This window comes from Armigeres subalbatus, chromosome 2, assembly GCF_024139115.2.
Source record: "Armigeres subalbatus isolate Guangzhou_Male chromosome 2, GZ_Asu_2, whole genome shotgun sequence".
NCBI classification, from domain to species: Eukaryota; Metazoa; Arthropoda; class Insecta; order Diptera; family Culicidae; genus Armigeres; species Armigeres subalbatus.
The window spans coordinates 196,293,564-196,320,076 of NC_085140.1; the positions used below are offsets into that span (position 1 = coordinate 196,293,564).

Consider the following 26,513-nt stretch of genomic DNA (forward strand, 5'->3'; position numbering starts at 1 on the left):
TTTCAAGCGTATAACAATCTGTTTGGTGGAAAATTCATGACAAAAGAGCCACCGCACGGCATATTTTGGTGTTAAAACGGAAATATCCTCCTGCGGGTTCCCCGGGGGCACCTTGCATGTACCAGGAGTGGCCAATGTGGTCTTTTATCGATTTCAAGCGCAATATCATCTATTTGGTGGAGAATCATGACAAAAGAGCCGCCGCACGGCATATTTTGGTGCTAAAACGGAAATGTCCCCTCCTGCGGGTTCCCCGGGGCGCCTTGCATGTACCAGGAGTGGCCAATGTGGTCACTTATCGATTTCAAGCGCATAACCATCTGATTGGTGGAAAGTCATGACAAAAGAGCCGCCGCACGGCATATTTTGGTGCTAAAACGGAAATGTCCCCTCCTGCGGGTTCCCCGGGGGCACCTTGCATGTACCAGGAGTGGCCAATGTGGTGTTTTATCAATTTCAAGCGCATAACCATCTATTTTGTGGAAAATCATGACGACAGAGCCGCCGGCATATATGGAGCGATTTTTATGCTCCCCTTCTATGACCGACAAGGTCCCCGTGGAAGTTGTTTCCCGGTGGCCATTGTCTCCAGAATCAGCATATCACCACATAGCCACAAAATTGATGAGTTTATCTTTAGAACGGTATATAAACTTTGCAATTCGGTTATAATTTGACTGTTTTATAAGCATTTACATTTCTGGGTCAATATGACCCTAATATCTTATTCGTAGCTTTTGTGTGGGGTCGTTCCTGTTGCACCAAAAAATACTTATTTCATGACAAAAGCTTCATTTCCACAAAACATTAAAAGTCACGAAATTTCAAAACGATCGTATTATCAGGTTAAAAGTTATTCTACTTTGAAGTTACGCTTTGGGTCATATTGACCCCAACATCTTACAAAGGTTAATATGATAAAGCTGATTAAAACCCCACTACCTCCACTATTGGCGCTACCTCCACTAAGGGTACGGTTACCCTAATATCAATATTTTCGACCAGCTAAGCCTATTGGGTTCAGTCATCACAGAAGCAAAACTCTTCATACAGCGTCTTTGGCCATTAAAACTGTTTCTTCTCTGGGGGTGTAGTTCTCCGTTGCCAGATCAGTTAGAATACGAGTGGAAGCAGTTCCACACCACGGTCTACATTCTATTACAATAAAATTATTTTACAAACATACAAAAATAAACAGTAACGTAACAATGAATCGCCTGCTTTGAGCGTGCTTACAGCGGCACACTAGGAGTTAACTTTTGGAAATTAGTATGGTGAAAAACAACTAATGTTTAATATCTCGAAAATAAGCACCCTTATCGAAAAAATATTTGGTAGGCGTAGTAGCGGACACCTTCCTGTATAACTGGTACCAAATAGTTTTTCGTTGAAAGTTACAACTGTTGAGAAAACCCGCGTTAGATGCCTTTCGCCATACAAACTTCGGATGGTTAACTCATGCTGGCTATTTTCACATATACGTTAGCGCCTGGTGCTGGCAGCGGCGGGTAGGAAACCAGCCACTGTATTTGATTCATTCTCGTTTCCACGTTAGTTTCGTGTTTTCGCCAATACTTTCTTAGTTGATATTGAACGCTAGTGGCGCTGTAGTCATTTAAATGAGTTTGCCAAATTATGCTTCAACAAGCTTCAATTGGCCCTAACCAACATCGGTTTGACACCTGTAGTACCGGTACTTTGGCTGCCAGGTCGATGTGTCCTAGATGTTAATCAGGCGAACAGGAACGACGTTATCAATCTTATACTTTTGAATCAACTGTTGATATGAAGCTTTCATTCATTTATTTAGTCTACATCTAAGCAGATAACACTGAATCAACAATTTGACGCCACAAAACACGGCTCGAGCCCGCATCTCATCCTCGAATAGGCCCCACGCTCGCCAAGTCGTTTTGCACCTGGTCTGCCCATCTCGCTCGCTGCGCTCCACGCCGGATCAGAAGCGAACACCATCTTTGCAGGGTTGCTGTCCGGCATTCTTGCAACATGTCCTGCCCATCGTACCCTTCCGGCTTTAGCTACCTTCTACTGATACTGGATTCGCCGTAGAGCTGGGCGAGCTCGTGGTTCATTCTTCGCCGCCACACACCGTCTTCTTGCACACCGCCAAAGATGGTGCTAAGCACCCGTCTCTCGAATACTCCGAGTGCTTGCAAGTCCTCCTCGAGCATTGTCCATGTTTCATGTCCGTAGAGGACAACCGGTCTTATAAGCGTCTTGTACATGACACATTTGGTGCGGTGGCGAATCTTTTTCGACCGCAGTTTCTTCTGGAGCCCGTAGTAGGCCCGACTTCCACAGATGATGCGCCTTCGTATTTCACGACTAACGTTGTTGTCAGCCGTTAGCAAGGATCCGAGGTAGACAAATTCCTCGACCACCTCGAAGGTATCTCCGTCTATCGTAACACTGCTTCCCAGGCGGGCCCTGTCGCGCTCGGTTCCGCCCACAAGCATGTACATACTTTGCCTTTGACGGATTCACCACCAGTACAACTTTTGTTGCTTTATGTTTCAAGCGGGTGTACAGTTCTGCCACCTTTGCAAATGTTCGGCTGACAATGTCCATGTCATCCGCGAAGCAAATAAATTTACTGGATCTGGTTCAATCAAAGGTAATTGCCTATTTCCGGGATTAAACCACCCGACTTGGACGTTAATTTACAATGTTACGAAAACTCATATGTGAATATGTACGTTATGTGGAAGATATTGATTTGGAAAATGTATTGGAGGTAACCACTTTCCCTTCGATGGGACTCGAACCCATGACCCTACAGTACGCTAGACTGGTGCTTTAACCAACTAAGCTACGAAGGCCCTCCGTCGGCCTTCGCAACCTAGCGGCTACTGAACGAGCTCGAGATTCCCAAATTGGACGCATAGTCAAATCACTCGCAATCCATTTATCAAGCCAATACTTCCACATGTGTATTGTACACGTCCACATTAGAGGAGCGTGAGTATTTAGAATGTCTGGCGGCTATACACATTCTTCATCAGCAACGGTACTGATCAAGTGAGGTTGTGTAAGCTATTTGCCAGTCGGTCGTCAAGCTCAGACCCGGCCGCATTGCGTAGGCAAGAGCACGCAACTCAAGTTCAGTTCAATCAAAGGTAATTGCCTATTTCCGGGGATTAAACCACCCGACTTGGACGTTAATTTACAATGTTATGAAAACTCATATGTGAATATGTACGTTATGTGGAAGATATTGATTTGGAGCTCGAGCTCGTTCAGTAGCCGCTAGGTTGCGAAGGCCGACGGAGGTCCTTCGTAGCTTAGTTGGTTAAAGCACCAGTCTAGCGTACTGTAGGGTCATGGGTTCGAGTCCCATCGAAGGGAAAGTGGTTACCTCCAATACATTTTCCAAATCAATATCTTCCACATAACGTACATATTCACATATGAGTTTTCATAACATTGTAAATTACTGGATCTGTTGAAAATCGTACCCGGCTGTTACACCCGGCTCTCCGCATGACACCTTCTAGCACAATGTTGAACAACAGGAACGAAAGTCCATCACCTTGTCTTAGCCTCCGGCGCGATTCGAACGAACTGGAGTGTTCGCCCGAAATTTTCCCACAGTTTAGCACACCATCCTCCGTTGCTTTGATCAGTCTGGTAAGCTTCCCAGGGAAGCTGTTCTCGTCCATAATTTTCCATAGCTCTACGCGGTCTATACTGTCGTATGCCGCCTTGAAATCAACGAACAGATGGTGCGTTGGGACCTGGTATTCACGGCATTTTTGAAGGATTTGCCGTACAGTAAAGATCTGGTCCGTTGTCGAGCGGCCGTCAACGAAGCCGGCTTGATAACTTCCCACGAACTCATTCACTAATGGTGACAGACGACGGAAGATGATCTGGGATATCACTTTGTAGGCGGCATTAAGGATGGTGATCGCTCGAAAGTTCTCACACTCCAGCTTGTCGCCTTTCTTGTAGATGGGGCATATAACCCCTTCCTTCCACTCCTCCGGTAGCTGTTCAGTTTCCCAGATTCTGACTATCAATTTGTGCAGGCAAGTGGCTAGCTTTTCCGGGCCCATCTTGATGAGCTCAGCTCCGATACCATCCTTACCAGCTGCTTTATTGGTCTTTAGCTGTTGGATGACATCCTTAACTTCCCTCAAGGTGGGGGCTGGTTGGCTTCCATTGTCCGCTGAACTGACGTAGTCATCTCCTCCGCTGCCTTGACTTTCACTGCCTGTACTCTCAGCGCCATTCAAATGTTCCTCGTAGTGCTGCTTCCACCTTTCGATAACCACACGTTCGTCCGTCAAGATGCTTCTATCCTTATCCCGGCACATTTCGGCTCGCGGCACGAAGCCTTTGCGGGATGCGTTGAGCTTCTGGTAGAACTTGCGTGTTTCTTGAGAACGGCACAGCTGTTCCATTTAGTTTTTGGGAGAGGAAGGATCCTTCCTATGCTTACGGATGGGGATGACTTTCGCTGACTTCCAGGACGATGGAAAGTAGCTAAGCCGGAAACACTGATTAAAGAACTGAGAAGGGTGCTCAAAGAACGGAGCACCCATGCACATCAAAAAATTATGAATATTACAGGTGACGTATTTCAATAAAATGACACAAAACCAAATAACATAAAATGAATCGTATATTTTTCATTGTCAGGAGATTTAAAATTACATTTCATGGAACCTAGACCAGGCATTGAAAAAAATCTGATCATGAGTAAAAATCGACTGAATTCATGCCATCTTTCCTTGATCTTCAATCCTGTCTTCAACAGCCAGCACAGTGTATGAATGGCTGCGGAATAAAAGATCAAAAGTACAAAACTTAGATTAAAAAAAAAACAAACTCTTCAATGTAATCTACCTGATCTAAACAAAATGTTGAATAATATGTTAAGAATATGCTTCGGCACTAAAATCTAGAGTCTAAAGGTGCGAAAGTCTCCGTTGCAAAAGGATTCAAAGCATCCTTCTACGTTTCTCGGAAGCCTTCTTCCAAGTATCCGGGGAGCATTCATAGATTAAAATATGTTGTGGTTTAAATGTATTTTCATGCACACATTTGTAGCATGCAAATAAGCGTAACAATCAATCTATCTCACTGATCTTTTAAATCGAAATAAATTTAAATTGTTCTTGCTTGTAAAATTCAGCCAAACTTAATTGAATATCGAATGCAATTTTACACGTCGTTGAATTTTCAAAACTATTTGCTATGATCCTCCTTTCAAGAGGCCCGGAAGCCTCCTTTCAAGAGGCCCGGAAGCCTCCTTTCAAGAGGCCCGGAAGCCTCCTTTCAAGAGGCCCGGAAGCCTCCTTTCAAGAGGCCCGGAAGCCTCCTTTCAAGAGGCCCGGAAGCCTCCTTTCAAGAGGCCAGAAGCCTCCTTTCAAGAGGCCCAGAAGCCTCCTTTCAAGAGGCCCAGGCCTCCTTTCAAGAGGCCAGGAAGCCTCCTTTCAAGATGCCCAGAAGCCTCCTTTCAAGAGGCCCGGAAGCCTCCTTTCAAGAGGCCCGGAAGCCTCCTTTCAAGAGGGCCCAGGCCTCCTTTCAAGAGGCCCGGAAGCCTCCTTTCAAGAGGCCCGGAAGCCTCCTTTCAAGAGGCCCAGGCCTCCTTTCAAGAGGCCCGAAGGCCTCCTTTCAAGAGGCCCGGAAGCCTCCTTTCAAGAGGCCCAGGCCTCCTTTCAAGAGGCCCAGGCCTCCTTTCAAGAGGCCCGGAAGCCTCCTTTCAAGAGGCCCGGAAGCCTCCTTTCAAGAGGCCCAGGCCTCCTTTCAAGAGGCCCAGGCCTCCTTTCAAGAGGCCGGAAGCCTCCTTTCAAGAGGCCCAGGCCTCCTTTCAAGAGGCCAGAAGCCTCCTTTCAAGAGGCCCAGAAGCCTCCTTTCAAGAGGCCAGAAGCCTCCTTTCAAGAGGCCCGGAAGCCTCCTTTCAAGAGGCCCAGGCCTCCTTTCAAGAGGCCCAGAAGCCTCCTTTCAAGAGGCCCAAGCCTCCTTTCAAGAGGCCCAGGCCTCCTTTCAAGAGGCCAGGCCTCCTTTCAAGAGGCCCAAGCCTCCTTTCAAGAGGCCCGGAAGCCTCCTTTCAAGAGGCCCAGAAGCCTCCTTTCAAGAGGCCGAAGCCTCCTTTCAAGAGGCCCGGAAGCCTCCTTTCAAGAGGCCCAGGCCTCCTTTCAAGAGGCCCGGAAGCCTCCTTTCAAGAGGCCCGGAAGCCTCCTTTCAAGAGGCCCAGAGCCTCCTTTCAAGAGGCCCGGAAGCCTCCTTTCAAGAGGCCGGAAGCCTCCTTTCAAGAGGCCCAGGCCTCCTTTCAAGAGGCCCGGAAGCCTCCTTTCAAGAGGCCAGGCCTCCTTTCAAGAGGCCCAGGCCTCCTTTCAAGAGGCCCGGAAGCCTCCTTTCAAGAGGCCAGAAGCCTCCTTTCAAGAGGCCCGAAGCCTCCTTTCAAGAGGCCCGAAGCCTCCTTTCAAGAGGCCCGGAAGCCTCCTTTCAAGAGGCCCAGGCCTCCTTTCAAGAGGCCCGAAGCCTCCTTTCAAGAGGCCAGGCCTCCTTTCAAGAGGCCCAGGCCTCCTTTCAAGAGGCCCAGAAGCCTCCTTTCAAGAGGCCCAGAAGCCTCCTTTCAAGAGGCCCGGAAGCCTCCTTTCAAGAGGCCCAGGCCTCCTTTCAAGAGGCCCAGAAGCCTCCTTTCAAGAGGCCCAGAAGCCTCCTTTCAAGAGGCCCAGAAGCCTCCTTTCAAGAGGCCCAGAAGCCTCCTTTCAAGAGGCCAGAAGCCTCCTTTCAAGAGGCCCAGAAGCCTCCTTTCAAGAGGCCCAAGCCTCCTTTCAAGAGGCCCAGGCCTCCTTTCAAGAGGCGCAAGCCTCCTTTCAAGAGGCCCGGAAGCCTCCTTTCAAGAGGCTCGGAAGCCTCCTTTCAAGAGGCCCGGAAGCCTCCTTTCAAGAGGCCCGGAAGCCTCCTTTCAAGAGGCCCGGAAGCCTCCTTTCAAGAGGCCCGGAAGCCTCCTTTCAAGAGGCCCGGAAGCATCCTTTCAAGAGGCCTGGAGGCCTATATTCAAGAGCCCCGTAAGCTTCCTTTCAAAAGACCCGGAAGCTTCCTTTTAAGACGCCCGGAAGCCTCCTTTTAGGAAGGTCAGGAGCTTTCTTTCAAAAGGCCCAGAAGACTCTTTTCAAGAGCATCATTTCACCAAGCACGAAAGCCTTCTTTCAAGAGACTGGCAAACTTCCCTTCAAGAAATTCGGAATTCTCCTTTCAAGAGGCTCGGAAGCGTTCTTCCAAGTGTCTCGGAAGCGTCCTTTCAACACTCTAGGAAGCTTCCTTTTAAGTGGCTCAAAAGCCGCCATTAAAGAGGCTTGGTAGCCTCCCTTCAAAAAGCTCAGAGGCCTTTTACCAAGAGGCGCGAAAGCCTACTTTCAAGAGATTTGAAGCTCCTTTCAAGAGGTTCGGAATCACCGACTCGGAAACCTCCTTTCAAAGGGCTCGGAATTATTCTTTCAAGAGGCTTAAACAGGCTACTTTAAAGCGGCGTCCTTTCACGATGTTCAGAAGTCTCCTTTTAAGTAGCCGAAAAGTCGCCTTTAAGGGGGCTCGAAACCCTCACTTCAAGAGGATCGGAAGTCTACTTTCAAGATATTCGAAAGCTTGATGAATAAACTTAATTTTAATTGGGAAGTTTTACGGAATAATGAAAATTTCAGCCCAACTTGTGGAGAGCCACATATCCCGTTAGTTTTCAGGCTCATTTTTCACGGATCTGCTTATTTTCTTTCACAGCAAAAAATAGGGGGTACCTCAATTAATGCAAAAGTTGGAAGGGGTACCTCTCAAGAAAAAGGTTGAGAACCGTTGAATTAGATCAATGCTCGTCCGCTTCACTCACGCTTTCAATGCCTGACCTAGACACAGCACCCATTGTGACGCACCCAACGCACAAGCAGTCGATGACTTGATGCAGTGAAATACTTGTTCAGTGCAAATCGTGGAACCTGTTTTACTTCGATTCGTCCTTTTTCAAGAAACGAAGATAGCTGAGTGGTAACGTTTAGGGCTCTCACTCAGCGAGCTTATGTTCGATTCTCGTTCCAATCCTTTATTTTTTTGTCAATAAGTTGTGTTGCAAAATTAAAGATTCACCTAATTTTAGGTCAAAAGTGACGCTCGTATATGTAAGCGTCACAGCACCTAAAATTACATGAATATTTTTAGGTTTGTGTGTTTAAGCGCGAGATTTAGAATGTTATCGAAACATGGGGCCTTCATGTTCTTCGATGATTAGATATAGGCCGGCAAATCAACAGCTGAGATCTACAACTCCTCCGAAAAGTCGTTGGGAGTCAGATGAATGTTGTTTACATTACTTCATGTGATAAAGTGACGAAGTGACAACCTATTTCAGCGACCTTCTCTGCCGGTGTTATCAAGCGATCCTTAGAACCATTATTGTCTACTGGGATCAAAGGTGGAATGGGCCAAGGCTTGGAGTTTAGTATTTTGGTCTCAGAACGGCAATGCACAGTCTGGAAGAGCGCAGATTGGAGAAATCACTATTCCTGAAATCCACCATTCTGGTTTTGATATTTTTTTTTATTAGATTGCAGTGTGCCTTAAGCTCAGGCAGTCTAGTACGCTGAAGCTGCCTGCGAGGGACATTCCGCAAACGAATCAAATCTTTGGTGAGTGTATCGATGGTTGGGGTGTTGCTTACCTGCCGAGCCGTCGGTACATGTTGTTCTCGGGCCACCGAGATAGTTTCAACGGGACAGTTGATGCCGATTAACCGAGGAGCCCATTTCTACCACCACCGGATAGTGATCGGAGCTGAGCTCATGGTAAACGACCGGCTGTGAGATGTGGTCGTTCATGTTAGTTATGTACAAGTCGATTGTCGAATGAACGCCGGACCGACTCAGCCGAGTGGGAGAATCCGGGCTCTGGATCGTTGCTCCAGATGGTGCCGTTTCGATTGCCGCGACCGTTGCCCCAGGCTTGACGTTTGGCATTCAGGTCGCCGGCAATGATGTACTGACCTTGTTCTCACGTTAACTTGACGATGTCTCTCCGAAGGGCGGCCGATGAACCATCGCCGGCTTTAGCTTGACTTGGGAAATACGCCACGATCAGCGTGATTGTGTTGACGGAAGTGGTCACTTCGACACCGATGGCCTCGATGATGCTCAGCTGGAAGCTTGGCAGCAGGCGACAGTTGATGTTGTAGCGAAGAGCGATGGTCACACCACCTCCCCTGTTCGTCCGTGCAAGTCGCAGGATACGAAAGTTCGGGATGTGGACGCTCACCTCCGGTTTTAGGTGCGTTTCAGTGATGAACGCCACGTCGATCTACTTCTCCTCGAGGAAATCAGCCAGTTCGATGTTTTGCTCTTGAACGAGCAAGAGTTCCAGTTGACCAGGCCCACCATAGCAGCCATTTTCAATATTGAACATGCCAAGTGTGAAGACCTGGTCGAAACGCACTCGCTGCAGAGCCGCAAAGTACATTTCAGCCCCCTAGCGATTAGCTGGCGAATTTTCGGGCGCAAATCCGGCGGTTCGCCTTTCACAAACAGGGCCCGCCTTCTCCTTCCGCTCTGGTTGCACCTGCGGCAGCTGGGATTGCTGCTTCTTACGTTTTTTCGGCAGATAGCCGGTGTCGTGGATTGGCAACGACGAATATACATTGTTCTCCAAAAGCTGTTTGGATGGGTTACCCGCGCCACCAAGAGCAGTGCGCTTTGGCACCTTTCTCGCGACTAAATGGACCACCGAGTCTCCCATGACGGGTCTGGGAGAAAATAACGCCAACGCGACGCAGTGAAAACGTAAACACAGCGATCAAACGAGAAAAAAAAATCTTGGAGGAAAATGCACTAGCAATCAGGACTAAAAATATTTATCCAAAAAGAGGTATTGATTGTTGGTAAAAAAGACACAGATTAAGTTTTTTTTATTAATTCGAAACGACAATGACGATCTTGAAAAGATCCATAGGGGAAGAGGCCTTAAAACGCCCCCCTGGGGCAAAACACCTTTTGTGGTTACCCTCATATTTACCGTCATTAACGTAACAAAACTAGATCTAAAATTATGTAGGCTAGACGAAAAAAGTTGCAAAATAGTGTATGGGAAGGTCGGAAAAACCGAAAATTTCCTCATTTTGAAGAAACATCTAACATTTTGGCGAGGCAAAATGCCCTATTGGCAATAACCAACAATGTACTTGCGTCTTCACGCACTATCCATACCAAAATGCTGATTCGCCGACGCGTGGTGCTTTGTTCCCTAGGAGCTACCAGCCAAAAGGCGTTTTGCCTCATGAGTTTCCCGGCAACAAAATATCACCACTTTTTTGAAATGTGAATAATATCAATATGATTGAGAATTTTGACAATTTTTGAATGGCATTAACTAGCTATCTTGTTTAACTGGTGCAAAACCATGAATAGCGTTACAAATAAGACAATAAAGCGGTGTTTGCTTAGCTAGGGCATATTGCCCCCCCTTCCCCTATTGCGCCTTTTCATATGCATGTTATATACACCGCACGAATATGGAGACGTGTGGTTGCCCACCATGTTGTTAGGCGAATCAATAATTTATTTCTTAAAAATACTATCTCCAGAACGGCTCGCCCGATATCCCTATTTTCTATATAATATTTGAAGTTGAACGATAAGGCATTTTTTTAAATTGAATCTCGAATTACCAATTAAAAGAAATTTAATCGAACATTGATAAAAAGAAAACCAAAATAACAGTTTTAATTTCAGTTTAAAAGTGTTATGATAAGACAACAAAAAAGGATCAGTTTCTACTCCAATGAAAACCTGTACCTTCATAAACCAATACAAAGCTAATTCTTCAAGCAGTAACAAGCCTCTATATTTATTTCGTAGCTTTTTACGGTACATGATTGCTTTAGAATAATTGCACTGGTTTGGAAAGTACTTGCAATTATGGATTCGGGAATCAGCATGGTTAGGGTACTCACCGTCCGGGCGCAGTCGTATTGGAGGCGAGGTCAGCTTAAGCGTTGATGACAGGGCGTGCGAGTCCAGGGGCCCTCCAAAGACATACTCATACGTAGCTTCCTGACTCAAGGTTGTAACTGGAATGCGGGTGAAATAATCTTGTTGGTGGTTTCGGTTATTATGGGTGATGCGAACCTTAACGTGAGCTGATGGCAGTTTTTTTTTCTGGTGAGAAATTTTCAACTGATAATCTCAAACGCATAAACACGGACCAATCGGGAATGGCACTGGTATCGTATCATAAGTCTAGAGGAACTCATAAGAAGTACTTACATGAACTCATACTTGAAGCAAACACTGAACGAAATCATACCAAGAAGAACTGAAAAGGCACTTTTACATCCATCGCGGTGAGGAGGTTTACGAGGAGTATTGAGGGGAGTAGTGGCATGCTTGCATGGATGGATTCCGATCAAAAATGGCGAAAACAGTGGGAACACTATTAAAAAAATAAACATCTAGAAGGACACACTGTACGGTGGGCTTAGTGAGAACCAACCTGGAAACACTGAAAGCGGTTGCAGCACTTGCGTCGAACGTAACGGCGGTGGCAACGGCGGTAACTGTGGCTCCGGGCCGTTCGAGATGGAAGACGGAGGAGAGATCATCGAAGGGTCGCCGTTTGCCGCCATAACATGGAGACGGCCGGCTGGATGATGATGCATGGACGGATGTTAGTGTTGTGTTAGTGATGAAGTCGACCGAGAAGGAGATAAATTGACATTTATGTTAGGATTAGTATTTGTTAGTATAAGGTAATGGTAGGCATTATCTAAACAATTTGATATGTCGTATCGTCATGAATATCTTAAAGCGTTTCCTGATTTGGTACTGACTTGCAGCAAATACGCTTAGCTTTACTATCACTTAAATTGGACTTCAAGTTCGATGTTTATGAGTCTTCGACCAAAACCGCTCCCTTTGAATTTCCGCACGTCACCTGCAACGCACATTTCCGATAACGTTCGCATTTTATGAGCCAACCAAACACACTGAGAAATGTGCGCCCTTTACATTTCTGCAAATTTTCCAGGAAATCAATTCCCATATCGAATGCATGCGATCGGGCTGTCGGGCGGAAGATTCTTGCCATAGAGCCAATGGTCAACCGAGCGAAAAATTTCACTTATCTCGAGCAGTTCGTTCCCTATCGGATCGGAATGGGCCAGCCGCAACAATACGGGCTGGCTATGCGCTTTCCAATCCGCCCTCTGTGCGAAGGCAACCAGCCGTAATATATTATTTAGAGACCAGCCCCACCTCACTGCCGGCAGCAGATATTTACTTATTCGCATTCCTACCTTGGTTACAGCAAGCACATTCCCAGCCACAGCAAACAATGAATACCGTTCCAACAACGCCGGTGGACGAGCTAAGCAATAAAGGAGAGGCCCTTTCCGCTCGTAAGATCAGGTTGGTGTGTACAGGTTGTCTTAATTCAGATACAAAAATCTCAAAATATCCTTCAGATATGCAGTCAAACAAAATAAATATTTGGGATTGCTTAAGCCACAAAAGAGGTTAAATGTGCAAAACACCACAATGTGTAAACACGGTTCGGAGGCGTCGTCGACAAATTTGGTTTATAACTAAAATTTAATTACGCTCGATGCTTATCTTGTTGACCTGACCAATAATTTTAATTTCCTTAAACGTTTTCCCCTTCGTTTTTTCTGTAAATATATCAGAACACCCTCCTTTCAACATTTGTAATATTAAGCTAATGACTTTGTGAGCTTGAAACTAGAAGCAACCCAGTTCAACAAAATTACAGCATTATTTCTACCGACTCACCCTGCATCCAGGATTGGAAGCGGGGGGAGCATTGCTTGTTGCTGTTGGTTGTGCCAAACTCAGACATTGCAGTTGCACGAGTTTGCATTTTGCTTGCGTTCGTTGGTTGGTTAGCTGAAATATGAAGCATTTGCATGCACACAGTGCACGTTTGCAATTCTGCCACTGCTGGAATGCATCTTGCAACATTTCCCAGTCAGATGAGCAGACCGAGCGGCAGCGTTGCGGAAGAACGGAACCTGCGGAGTCCTGCCTGCTGGAGTGAGAGGATGAAGGGCCAGAAGAAAACCTTTGCTGGTGAATAAGGTAAATATCGTGCCCGAGGGCATAAACAGCACACAAAAACTATGAATCTTCAGTTGTTGGAGCAACTGTAGCAAAGAAAAGCAGGGAAGTTTCTTTCACGGGGAAATGCACTTCACTTCTGACGATGTAAGTTTCGGTGGAATTGTGTGCACATTGGAAAGTTTTAATTTAGGGTAAGACGGTATAATATGCCCCCCCTAAGGCAAAACCTTGATAACTTTTTACTATTCATCATAATTTATGCAAACTTTGTGTTATTTGGTAGTGCAAAAAGTCGCAAATGCATTGCCCGTGAGTAGTCATATAAAAATATTACAGATAACACGTAATAATGCTTTTTTGAAAAGTCGTGAAAAATGGATTTCAACAAGTGCCTGGGCTATACGCCCCATCTTAACCAAAAACGTTTCATTAGTATTTTATCTATAAAAAGTTACAAATCCTTGTGCTTGACATTAAAAACCAACATAAGTCCATTTAATCAGGTTTTATTTACATTTCAATAATTTCCATATAATTTGAAAGCAACTGCTGCAAGCTCGCCGCGCTTGTGTCCAGTTGGTAAGGGCATATCGTCCTGCCTACCCTGGGGCGTTTTGGCCAGTAAAACGTATTTTCAAAAATCGTTACGCTTTTGAAGATGGAAGCAATTTTATATCATATTAACCACTGAGGAAAGTTATTTTGTTGCCCAACTGAGTGTTCCCGTGCAAGTTTCGCGGACAGTATGCTAGCGTCGCTCCAGAATGTTGAGCAAACAAACATGAAAAGTTACATCAAAACTGTCACTTTTCGTATTTTGCTATTATTTTCATAATGTAATACAAAAATACTTCCACATTCACATAGTACGATGGTTTTACAAATATTTATAGGTACCAACTGATTTTGACCCTTAGTTAGTTATAATTTTCTAGAAATCAAAGAGGGGCGTTTTGGCCAGGTGGGGCGCATTATACCGTCTTACCCTAATTATTATGGAAGAATAACTTGCGAATGCCGTTGGCAAACATTTCAAGAAAATATACAGCCCTCGGATGGGTTTTAATTCGCCACTCATGGGATGATGTTATAAATGTGGTTTGTTTGCGTTATGTAATGAGACTGAACTAGTTTATGTGAATAATCTACATAGCACGGAAGCACTTGAATATTTGTATACATGACAGATTCTCCGAGCCATCAGAGTATCAATATTTCAAACTCATAAAAAAAACTACATTTCACATGACAATGGTGTAGAGACAAGACTTTTATTATTAGGTATTATTTAACCTATACAACATGAATAAGTGTAGAATCTGCAACTTATGTGATTTGTATAACGTAATACGAATATTCCTATTTTTGAAAGACACTAAAAATCTTTGTTGTGACTTTTTATCGTCGTCAGGAGTACAAAAAAGCTTTGAATTTTAATTTCCGTAATCTCTTTACACTTGTTTTGTTTTTGTTAATGTGAATTAAATAGGTAATAAACAGTCTGGATTTCACCTAGTTTGCAATGTAACATCATGAGAATTTGCTTCATAAAATTTCTCTGTGGCATAGCATTTACATTATCAGGTGAAAGGGTGCGAAAAAGACTCGAATTTTCACGAAACAAAGTAAACAGCAATATTATTTTCTGCAAGTTAAAAAAATACACATAATCATTTACCTACCAAAAAGTTGGGTAATAGCAAAGAGACGCAGTGTCAACATTGGAACAGCGCGTTTGCTGTCAAATCGGTTGTTCCAATCGATTACAAGGTTTTTAAAGGTAGGAGTATTGCGCCACTTAATAATGCAGTCATTTTAGTTGGGAAGAAAAGCTTTCAGCCAATCTATTTAAATTACACTAAATGTGTTCCTATCAGGTTTAATGAGCAGAGCATGGACCCTATACTAATGTACTACCATTACGGCACACCGACATGTATGACAGTGAAATGGTAGGGGGCCCTCCTTAGCCGTGCGGTAAGACGCGCGGCTACAAAGCAAGACCATGCTGAGGGTGGCTGGGTTCGATTCTCGGTGCCGGTCTAGGAAATTTTCGGATTGGAAATTGTCTCGACTTCCCTGGGCATAAAAGTATCATCGTGCTAGCCTCATGATATAGGAATGCAAAAATGGTAACCTGGCTCGCATGAGCATGAGCATGATTGACCGCCCACGGTTGCTACTCCGTTATTGCCAGGTCAGCTGTAATTACGCAGAGAACCAAAAGATGAAGTTTGGGACTAACATTATCTTCAATGTGTAAGAACTGGTGACCCAAAAATAAGCAATACCAGCGCCGGCCGTGTCCGAATGCAGGTCAGTTGAGGAATAGGTAGGAAATTGTTGACGTGATACTCGCTTTGATAGAAGCCGACGAGTCATCTGCACTTCCACGAGAAATCACTGGGATGTTGGATATATGGGGTAGGAAGTGTGGCAAGGTTCGTTTTGGTAAACGGTCTGCCGTGTATAGCGTGTAGTTTGAATTAAAACATAAAAAAATCGAACGGACGCTAATCATACAACTGGATGCTAACTAAATTTTCACTTTCTGATTAACTTCCTCACCCGCACAATGCAGAACAAAATTTCGATGACCAGCCGATCGTTTTGCTTTCCGCACAAAGCAAAACTAAATCTCGACGACCGGCCGATCGTTCTGCTTACTGGAGAATCTCAACAGATGCTTACCGTGAACTACAAACCAAGAAATTCGGTTGTAATGCGCCCGAGCAATAAACGCTGCGGACAGGAATGGGGGTACCGCCCAAATGGTCCGATACCCGTAATTAGATAGAACTCACCGAATTTTCATTCTTTTTGAAAATGAGCAATCCTGGAAGGTTTCACTCAGGGTGGCCACTGAACCGGGAAAACCGGGAGAACCGGGAATTAACCGGGAATCAGATAGAACCGGGAAAAACCGGGAAATAACCGGGAATTTGATTGACGCTGAATTTTTTGAAATTGATAACTCCGTTCAATCAAAGATATTTTTCGGGTATTGGCCACTCCGATGTGAATATGTACATTATGCGGAAGATTTTGCCCTCAGTATTGAGGGTCATGTGTTTGAATCCAAGCGAAGGAATGTGGTTACCTCCAATACACTTTTCAAATCAAACTCTTCCACATAATGTACGTATTCACATCGGAGATTTTCAGAACATTGTAAATAAATAAAAAGTATCAGAGATTTCAAAAAATTCAGGAATGAACTTTTCAGTTCAAAGATTGAAGAAATCATAACCGATAACCCTTTCACTTCCAAGATCCTTTCACGTATCCCCGCTTTCATCTCGAAAAACAAATGCTCTTAAATCTGCTTAGTATTATATGTTTCTTAGTTGAAACTTCTAAATTGTTTCTATTCAAGAAAACACAGCGTCTATAGATCTGATGCATAATTTTAGAAAATTATATCAGCATTACAGAATTTCCAAAATATCAAAAATCATTCTAAAGGTTAGATATCAAACTGGAATCTTAGAAGTATATCTGAATTTAAGATTTTTTTTGTGGTCTGTGAAACCATTCACAATACTCCATTTCTTATAAAATGCTTTGCCTAAAAACATCACACATTTTGAAATCCGCTTTAAAATTCTCCGAGAATTTTGACAAAAAAATTTCTTAAGCTGTCTCGTTTTTGAATACCTAATGGTTCCGATTTTAAGCATGCACTATTTGAATTCGTTTAATTTATCTCAAGTTGCTCACAAGCATGTTATTTTTTTTTTAATTTGATAAGGCGTTATTTTGAGCAAGTTTAACAACGGAATACGAATGCCACAAACTTACAACGAACAGAATTAAAGAAGAAGTAATAGAAGTGCTTTATGATATGAATACACAATTTTCTATTTTTTCCGGTAGTTTGTTATTATTTTTCTGAAGTACGCTTCAATGTTTTTTTTAAAGAAAAATATTTTGCTTGAAAAATTAATTGTGATTTAAATCACAATTTGGATCAAATTTATATAATGAGCTTGTTTGTTTTTCGAATAAAAATTAAAGTGAAAAATAATTGATAGCAATGCTTCTATCTCTTACCACAGTTTCGTCTTAATTAACTTGTTGCCAATGTGATAGGAAAGACAGAATGAATGCAGAAATTAGCTTTGATTCACTTCTACCAGTGACTGCTAGAATGGTCAAGTTGAGGGTACATATAGTATAGAGATGGAAACGATCTGGAATTGAACCCATGACCTCCTTCGTATAGGTGGCTTATGACTGCCAAGCCAGTTGATTCAAAAGTATAAGATTGCTAGTCCCGTTACGCTGGGATATGGATACTCTAAAGTAGTGCGTAACGGCGTAAATCCGGTCATATCGCCAGGCTCGGTACAACACTGAAGCTGACAATATGACGTCCCTAACCTCGAATCCCAAGGTGTCAGGCGACCCGTGCTGAGGGGATGAATGGCCTGGGGGGTGAACCAATTAGCCAGGCAGTTAACGGAGCCTGTAATGCTGGGTAGACACTCTTCGTGTTGCATTACGGAGTAAGATCTACCACACTGTGCTCTAGTTCTTACTATTCTTGTTAATACTTATGAGTGATGTACGGAGAGTATGGAACGACTATAATTTGCTTTTAGATGGCCCATTTTTTGCTCCTTTTGGAGTGGAGTCAATGGAGTAAATTGTAAAAACGTAACTCAATCTTAGGCTGGTTTCGAAGCCGACAACATGAATCTCCAAGCTCTAGAGCGCTGATTAATTAGGAAAGAAACGGATACGAATTTGGTGGATCTGCTGAACCCTCTGACTGATTAGAGCTCTGTGTAAAGGTGAGATTCGGAAATGCCAAACGCAATGAAATCAGATCTCTATACAAAAACGAATTCGGAACTCATAAGAAGAAGCAAAAATATGTTTGAACTTCAGTACCGATGCATGGTCAAAATCAGTATTATCCCACTTATTGTTGAGCCGAAACTGATTGAGGGGCGCGCCTTTGAGAGTTGGTATAAGCCATTTTTCGAAGGGTATAAATAGCGGTACCTTAATCTAAAGAGGCCTTACATTAAGCTTGATAAATATATGAATAAAAAATGACTACTTCATTTCTTCTCAATAGAAATGGAGCAGAAATACATGCACTAAACAAATGACACGGGTATACTACAAAAGTTCAATGAAATGGACGCAGTGGTTCATCCCGAACATAAAAAAAATAAGATTGCTAATGCCGTTCCTGTTCGCGTTACTAACATCTAGGTTACTTCGACCTGGAAGCCAAAGTACCGGTACTACAACTGTCAAACCGATCCTGGCGATGAAACAAAACAAGCACTACAACATGATGCACAACTGAAGCTTGTTGAAGCATAATTTGGTAAAATAATTTAAATGACTACAGCGCCACTAGCGTATGCTTCTACTGCCACTAGTACTGCCAAGCCTGTTACCACAGACAAACAGACGTAACACTGACGAAATTCCCATCGACCATGAATTCAACGACCGTTTTAAATTCAATTGATTGCGAGTTTCACATCCAGAGGCGCGCGCATCGTATTCCTTCATGTTTGACATTTCACACTAGCGCCTTCTGTTGACATTGTTGTACTAAACTTGATTTCGTGCAACATGCACGCGAGATGGTGGCAAAGTAACTGAGCGATGAATTTTTCAGGAAAATGTTCTAGCTGTTACGTCTGCTTGTCTGTGCTGTTACTGTCACCAAGTTATTGAAAAAAGTGTCACAGCGGAATTTGCTCAACAGTCACTTTATTAACACATTACCACAGTGTTTTCTTTAATTTATTTAGGATGTATTGTAAATTTGTAATACATTCCATAAATTTTGATGGTGAATTTAAGTCACATGATCAGAAATACGATCGAAAAAATGTCGTGTAAAACAAGCATGGTTGTTCAGCACAGACTGATTTGTCAAATTAATGCAAAACCTCATTTCTCGATCATTTCTTTTCTCGATACACTTCTACCGAGAAAGTTCCAAAATTTGAACCGGGAAAACCGGAAAAAAACGGGAATTTAAAAATGAAAATTGAGTGGCCACCCTGTTCACTACTTTCTTGTCTATATGTAATTAGTTCATTTCGGAAGTTCAGTTCAATTTCTATACTGCGAGTCAGCATAATAAGGCCAGACGATATCAACTTAATGTCGCAACCATCAATATGTTCCCCACAGGGTTCTTATATCAGGGTTCACTCACTTCGACAGTAGATGGGAGAGACTAGCGCGGGGGTGAAAAATTCATTTTCAGTGCAAAACATAAACAAACTCGGTGGCTGCCCCATATAAAAATCCAAGATGGCTGAATCATGAAATTGGCATACTGCTACACCTGTTTGTATTCACCTTGGTTCCCCACTTGTCCTCATACTTTCTTGGTCAAAACGTGGTCACGTTTTGCCTTTCAAGTTTCCAATTTCTTCATGCAGCATCACTCGTAGTATAGTAAAAATAGTAAAAATTTGAGCGTTCATTTGTGGAACGATGGGAAATACGGAACAATCCTTTTATAAGATTTTTCTAGCTGTCACACTTTTTCACTATAGAAAAAACTCAAAACTATTTTAGAATAAAAAACTGCTAAAAAATGACGGATCGAAAAAAAAACCCTCCTTCTATAATCATGGCACACTCGATTCCTACCTCAAAAATTGTAACCTGGTTCGCAGTTAATAACTGTGGAAGTGCTTGATGAACACTAAGCTGCGAGGCGGCTCTGGCCCAGTGTTGGGTTGTAATGCCAATAAGAAGAAGAAGAAGACAGTGAAATGGTACTTGGTGTGAATTAGGTATGTGCATCGTAGTGTGCTTTATATGAACCACAACGGCAGGACCTCCAGAATATTAATCAAAGCAATCGTGGCAGTTAGTCATCAGCACTGGCGGCGCCAGAGTTCTGGTAATTGTGGCATTTTCGTCGTAATTGGTTAATTTAAAATTTGGCGTCAGTAGTAAGAACTATAGTTGGAGGCGTGAAACAATTAAAAAAATGTCAGGCAGTTTCAAATATAACAAAATTTTAGTGCATTTTATCGTCTGCAAGTGAAAAAGTCGTTAGGATTTTTCTAGAATATTATTCTAAAAAATTCCAATTTCTGTGTAAAAATGGATAGACTGCGATTGCGACATTTTGGGGTGTTTTCTAGCAATTAATTCAAGAGTCAAACCGGCTTTTACTGCTGACCAGAATTCTTTGGACGTTCTCAAGAATTGCTTAGGAATTAACTTCTCATATTTTTTTTCCATACATATCTTAAACTATACTAAACTCACACACTTCAATCCTTCCTATTTGTTCAAATCACTAGAACTTATATAAACATATTAGAATACATTTAAAATTGTATCCTCAAACCGAACATAAAATCACCTCGGCCCAAGAACTTCTGGCCGCACCGTGCTACCAAAAGGCCTGGCCTTTTAGTATAAAAAATCCTTCATCGTTAATAGGAAAACTGTCTAATACGTTGACGCTCATCATGTTATTCATAAATCTCTCGATTTCAAAACGTGAAAAAATATAGTTTTTAAGTGTTTGGAAGGAATTTGGATGAAAATATCTTCTCAACTGAATAAAAATTATTATGAATAATACCATCTGGCATCGCGTTGCTGTGGAACGTGCATATTTTGGTTTATGACGCATTTTCTATCATCCTGAGAGAGAATGAGAGATTGAGAAGTTGAGAGATTTAGTGAAAATCGCTTATGCCGGGAATTGAATTGAAGTATGTCGGAAAAGCAATCGCTGTGACTGAAATACGTGCTACACCTTGTCAATTTTAATCAAATAATGGCATTTTCAAACGATGTTTAGCAAGAACAGCTATTTTATAAGCAGAAGTATACCCTATTGCAGTGTTACAGCGCCCACAAAATTCAGTAAAAGTTGCTTTCTGTCATAAATATCAATTAAATAATGCAGTCGTACGCATGTTAGGCCGGGAATGGGGTAAGAAACATGGGGTATCCAGGAATTCCCTTGGAAATTCAAAGAAGGAATTCCAAAAAAATTGAAAATTTCTTAGGAAAATACTTTAGAAAATCCTTTAGGAAATTCTTTTAGACATTCCTATGGAAGTTCTTTTAGACATTCCTTTGGAAATTCCTTAAGGAAATCATTTGAAAATTTCTTCGGAAATGCCTAAGAAAAATCCTTCGAATATTCCTTTAGGAATATCTACAGTAATTGTTTTAGGCATACCTTCAAAAATCGCTGTAGGAGAAATCCTTCGTAAATTTCTGTGGAAATTTCTTTAGAAATTTGTTTGGAAATTGATTTAGGCATTTCTTTGGGATATGTTTTAGGAAATCCTTTACAAAATTCTTTTGAGAACCCCTCCAGGAATAAACTCCTGGAATAATTAGGAAAGTTACGCCAGGAATTCCTTTTGACATTTGTCTAGGAACTTCTTCTGAAAATTATCTGGGAAGGCTTGTGTAAATTTCTTCGGAAATTCCTTAGATACTTCATCCAGGAAATGCTTCGGGAATCCTTTCAGTGTAGCCTAGCGGAATTTCTTCCGAAATTCTTACAGTAATTATTTCGAAAATTTTGTTGGATCATTTTTACGGGAAATTTGCAGCAGGAAAATAGCAAATACTAAAAGAGTTTTCGGAAGACTTGCTCATGGAAATTTCGAAGAAATTTCCAGATAAAATTTAGATCTCTTGAGGTAATTTCAGAATTTTTCCTTAAACGATTTTTTTTTATTGATTGGTTGATTGATCCCATTTTTGGATTTAATCTTTTATCTTTAGGTAAGACTTCATTTACTTCCAGACTCAAAACATTCCTTCAAGAATTTATTCGGAAATTCCTCCTGAAATACATATTGAAATTGCTCCAAGAATGTCTTTTAAAAATTGTCAACAAAATCGTCCAAATATTCTAAGAAGAAATTTTTGGAGTTTCTTATGAAATTTCACTTAGGAATTTAATCAGAACTTCATCCAGGAATTCTTCAAAACTTTATTTAGGAATACCTTCGGACATTCCTCCAGAAATTTAATAAAGAACTCCTCAACACCTTCGGATATATAGAAGAAAAAAAATCTGCAATGAACACTGAGTCGAGTGATAATGAAGTCGAGTCAAGTACGAGACACTGAAGACGGCCTTACTGTTGAGGTCGAAATACGTATCTGTCAAGGTACAATTAGGTGGTGGAATTAAATGGGATTGTACAAACTCGTCTTATGACAAGTGAAGGGACTGATAATCATTTAGGACATTTTCCTCCAATCAGGCCTGCAACTGTCGGTCAAGCCCGATGAACAAACGATAAATATTGGATAAAGAGTTTGCATTGAAACCTTTCGATACAAATCATATTTAGCAAAACCGTTCGATAGGAATCATCATTTAAAATACGCTCTCTCGCGGTTTAAGCTTTTTAACTCTTATGTGTCCCAGTTAAAAAAAAGTTAAATTCAAATTATCTCTGCTCATCAATTATTCAACAGCTTCACATTGTTTTTATTTTTAATCGGAGACGAGCCAGCCTCGGGCTGAAAGTCTCCTTAATAAAGACAAAAAAAACTTTGTTTTTTTCGGCGAGTAAAGATAAAACAATAAAATTTCAAAACTGTCCGGACGTTTCGGTCGATTTACCGGCCTTCGACCATCCACTGCTGACTGCGAAAGTGTCCCGTAACACGGTAGAGCACTTTGACGTAGTGTGTTGCGGTGTAAGATCTACCAAACAGAGCCCTAGCTTAATCCATTTTTCTAGCTCGGGCAATAAGTTGTGGTAATTAAGGATTCATCGTATTTAGTCCCCGCTACCAACAGCAGTCTCAGAAATAAAACATTTTTAATGTTACCTTGCAGACAGTTGAAAGACTCGAATTCCTCTTGTTTGAGGCTAGACTGTAGCAGCGAAAACAATTTTTCAAGCAATTAGTTAAAAAAACCTCGGTACCCGGTCCTAGGCTGAACTGACTGCTGGAAAAAAAACGAGTTAGGGGTTTAAATACGTACTGACTTTTCTTGAACTGGTGAACAATGGTAGTGAGAGGAAAACACGGAAGTTCTTATTATTGAACAAATTCTCTTGCTTGAAATGGTCTTGTAGACAGAACTAAATCCCGGGTTTTCATTGTTTTACTGGTGATATTCTAGAAGCAAGACAAGGATGTGGCTAGGGCTCCGATGCATGACCAAAAACAGTATCACTGTTCTGTTTTCTCAAGAAAGGATTAATTTCCTATTGATAAGGGGCGCGCCTTCAATGGGATTGCTCTCTGTGAAGGGTCTAAATAGCGGGACCTTGTCATGGTGCTCTTGAGAAAACAAAACAACAACTGTATCGAAACCGATACTGCATTGCTTATTAATAGTAATGAAGTAATTCGACATGCACTTAAACACTAAGGATACGGGTAACGCTACAATAGAGCTAATAACAGGTCGCAGCGGCAGTGGAAAAAAAAATCTACTGTGGACAAATCTTCTAGTCAACTATAAACTAACAGACAGCTATTACAACATTACTAGTAATCTGAGACGAGACCTGCAAAGACGGCTTTCTTTTTCCTTGTTTTGACACTTGTTCTTCTTTTCATCACAGTTGATCATCAATTCTCAACTGTTTCCTTGAGTGTTTCATCTAAATCCCAGGTAGAATCTTTGAGCACAATAAACGTGTTTGCAATTTACGAATTTGTAAACTTATTTTTATAAAGATTTTCCTATCGGAAATGAAACATGTATTTATAATTGTTCAATAATAATCTGTCCGGCTATTGTAGAATACTTTTCAAAGTGAAAAAGTACTCGTAAAATAAAATCATTCGGAATACTTTTCGAGGGATACCAATACTTTCACACAAAAAGGTGCTGGTTGCATCTAACAATTCGTGACAGCGCTTGCTGGTTGCAGATGAAGTTACATTTTTTCCTCTTTGCAAGTCCCGTCCCAGCTAGTAATGGCTGTCTATTAGTTTATAGTTGACTGGAAAATTTGTCCGCAGAAGATGGTCGAAGACCAGTAAATCGACCGAAACGTCCGGATAGTTTGGTAATTATTTTGGAGAATATTTTGGAGACATCGATGTGAGCAATATAATCGTTGTCCAATGTCCATAAATATTTTGTTATCCAATGTGCGGATAATAAAGTTACAACTAAAAAGTAAACACGGATAATGTAAACTAAATTTCATTTCTAGGTATTTCTTATAGCGTAATTCTTTATATCGATTACAACAACCAAAAAAATAAATTGTCGTTTATATAAGAAGTGGTATGAGAAAACGCGGGGTGTCTAGGTTTGATTATTCTTATGCTGCAGCCCCCAATACAATTAACTTGAACTTAACTTAAACTCAAAAAAATACACTTAACTTGCTTGTAGCAAAGTTGAGAAAATTGGAAAGATGGTATTGCTCTAGGCACCCTCACCGCTGGGGATAAATTAGGGGTTTTGGTTTTTGGGTATTTAACATAAAGATCTATCATTTTCTTAATAAGATTTTTTTTATTTTGTTTTGTTTCGCATTCGCTCTAAAATTCGAAACGCTTCTGCTCAAAACAAAGTTTTATCACGAATTTAACAAAAAATGTATGCGATACAGTATGTAATTATCAAGATTTACCAAGCTCTAACACTTTGCCACCATTATGAAGGTATGATGATTAGGGATCTAAAAAATCAAGCTACGGATTCACCATCAGTAAACAACTCAATAAAATGAAAAAGGATTACTCAATTCCATGTTATTTTTCTCTTCACCAAATATTTCAGCGATGCATAATGTTTACAGCATTACTAAAAATGCTGCAAACAATTCAAGCCCAATAAAATCTACTTGAATTGAAATTGCGGTCGAAATTCAATTGAACGCGCATCTGCATGTGCATAATACTTCCGCTTCCATCTGCCTGTACATAAACTATGCATGTCTGTCGTGCAGGTCCCAATGCACAACGCAATACAATTGGCGGCGAATTTATACAGCATCGAAACATCGATGCGCCAACAGAACGTGTGCGGTGGCGGGGCGGGGTTCACAGGAATCGAAATATCCTTGAGCTACTTCCATTTTGCCCATAGGTACCATTTCCGTTCCGGATTGGTTCGATTGAAACTTATAAGGATGTACGAATTTCATGACTCAGCTCCAGTCTCCGAGGATTAACGAGAAGATTAAAGCGACCTTTAGGACGACCTGGATTTTGGAAGAGTTTATGGGGATCATCCGCGTCGTAGAAGCACTGAACTGCAACTGATGGTCAAATATATTTTAAATGGGTGATATTTTTTCGATGTTCGTTCCATCCAGTTTAATGAAACAAACCATGAGGAGCTGTGATTAACTCTGATCGATAAATAGTTTCAACAGCTTTTGTATTACTTTATACTTCAGATTTTTTGACATGGCTTGACTTTGATTGAAGTGTAATTTTTTACAGACTTTAATGATTTTTTTCAGAACTCTTCCAAAATTGGAAATGTGTAATGGTTCGATGAAAGTTATACCAGCCCATCAGGAACAGATTGAATTCAGCTACGGTGGCTATCAAATTATGAACGTGGTGGTGATGAAACACCATTGATCGCCAACAGTGCAGTACTATAAATACAAATTCGGCTTTAAATCACGGATGACAAGATTAATTTCCCACAGTAGCCACTTAAGAAATGATTAATCGCAATTAAACTTTATCAAATGTTTATGTTTGAGATGTGAAGGCAACACAATAATCTTTTCGTTAACAGCCATTTTCTATAGAAAATTACTCTTCGCCTATAGTATATAGAAAATAGGATTAGAGCAATGATTAAATAAGAAAGTTCCGCAAGAGACCAAAATGTCTGCAGAAAAACATTAAAGAAAATTCTGTAAGACGGTTATCCCTGATCGCGGTCTATTCCCAATTTGGACAGCGGAATTAATAAAATCTATTGATCTAAGAAATAGGAAAAACAATTCTTTGGAAATATTTTAAAATATGTGAAATGAAAAAAATATACAGCAACCAAGCGAATTTTTCCTAATTTTTTTGAGCTACAAATTCCTTATTCGTCATGTGGTGTTTTTGTTTCATTCAAATTAAGTACTTATCCAAAAAACGGGCCATTGTATGATACCGCAGATGTTACACTGCCTACATACTAATGAGTTAACATATATTTAGCATTCGTCACTTGGAAGGCCCCAGTCTTCTGAGTGGCTTCGTGTCAACAGACTAATAAAGTACCCGTGATATATTTCACGGTGAAAAAGGTCAACAACTGAACCGATTTGGATCGCCATACATGTGTACCCTAATGTCCTCTAATAACTGTAATCGTCGCCGCGGCGCGGCAGGTCAGAGAAATTATTCAAACCGTCATCATCATCATCGTCTGTCGGCCCTGTTCGGTATGATGGGAACGGAACCAAAACAAAAAAAAACGCAGCAAGTTTTTCCGACCACACACGCGGACAC

At 41.7% G+C, this 26,513-nt stretch overlaps 1 protein-coding gene across 3 annotated transcripts in view; it reads right to left on the reverse strand.

Moving 5' to 3' along the window:
- Positions 1 to 26,513, reverse strand: part of LOC134211462 (glucose transporter type 1) — a 519,077-nt gene that overhangs the window by 293,714 nt on the left and 198,850 nt on the right. For 2 of the 3 annotated variants that reach the window (XM_062688339.1, XM_062688341.1), the window contains exons 4-5: positions 11,503 to 11,652; positions 10,964 to 11,080 (exon numbers count right to left, since the gene is read on the reverse strand). In XM_062688339.1, coding sequence (XP_062544323.1) covers positions 10,964 to 11,080; positions 11,503 to 11,635 — 250 coding nt within the window. In that variant the 5' untranslated portion in view covers positions 11,636 to 11,652. Of the gene's footprint in view, positions 1 to 10,963; positions 11,102 to 11,502; positions 11,653 to 26,513 lie in introns of all 3 variants that reach the window. The other variant, XM_062688340.1, reaches the window with a different exon arrangement.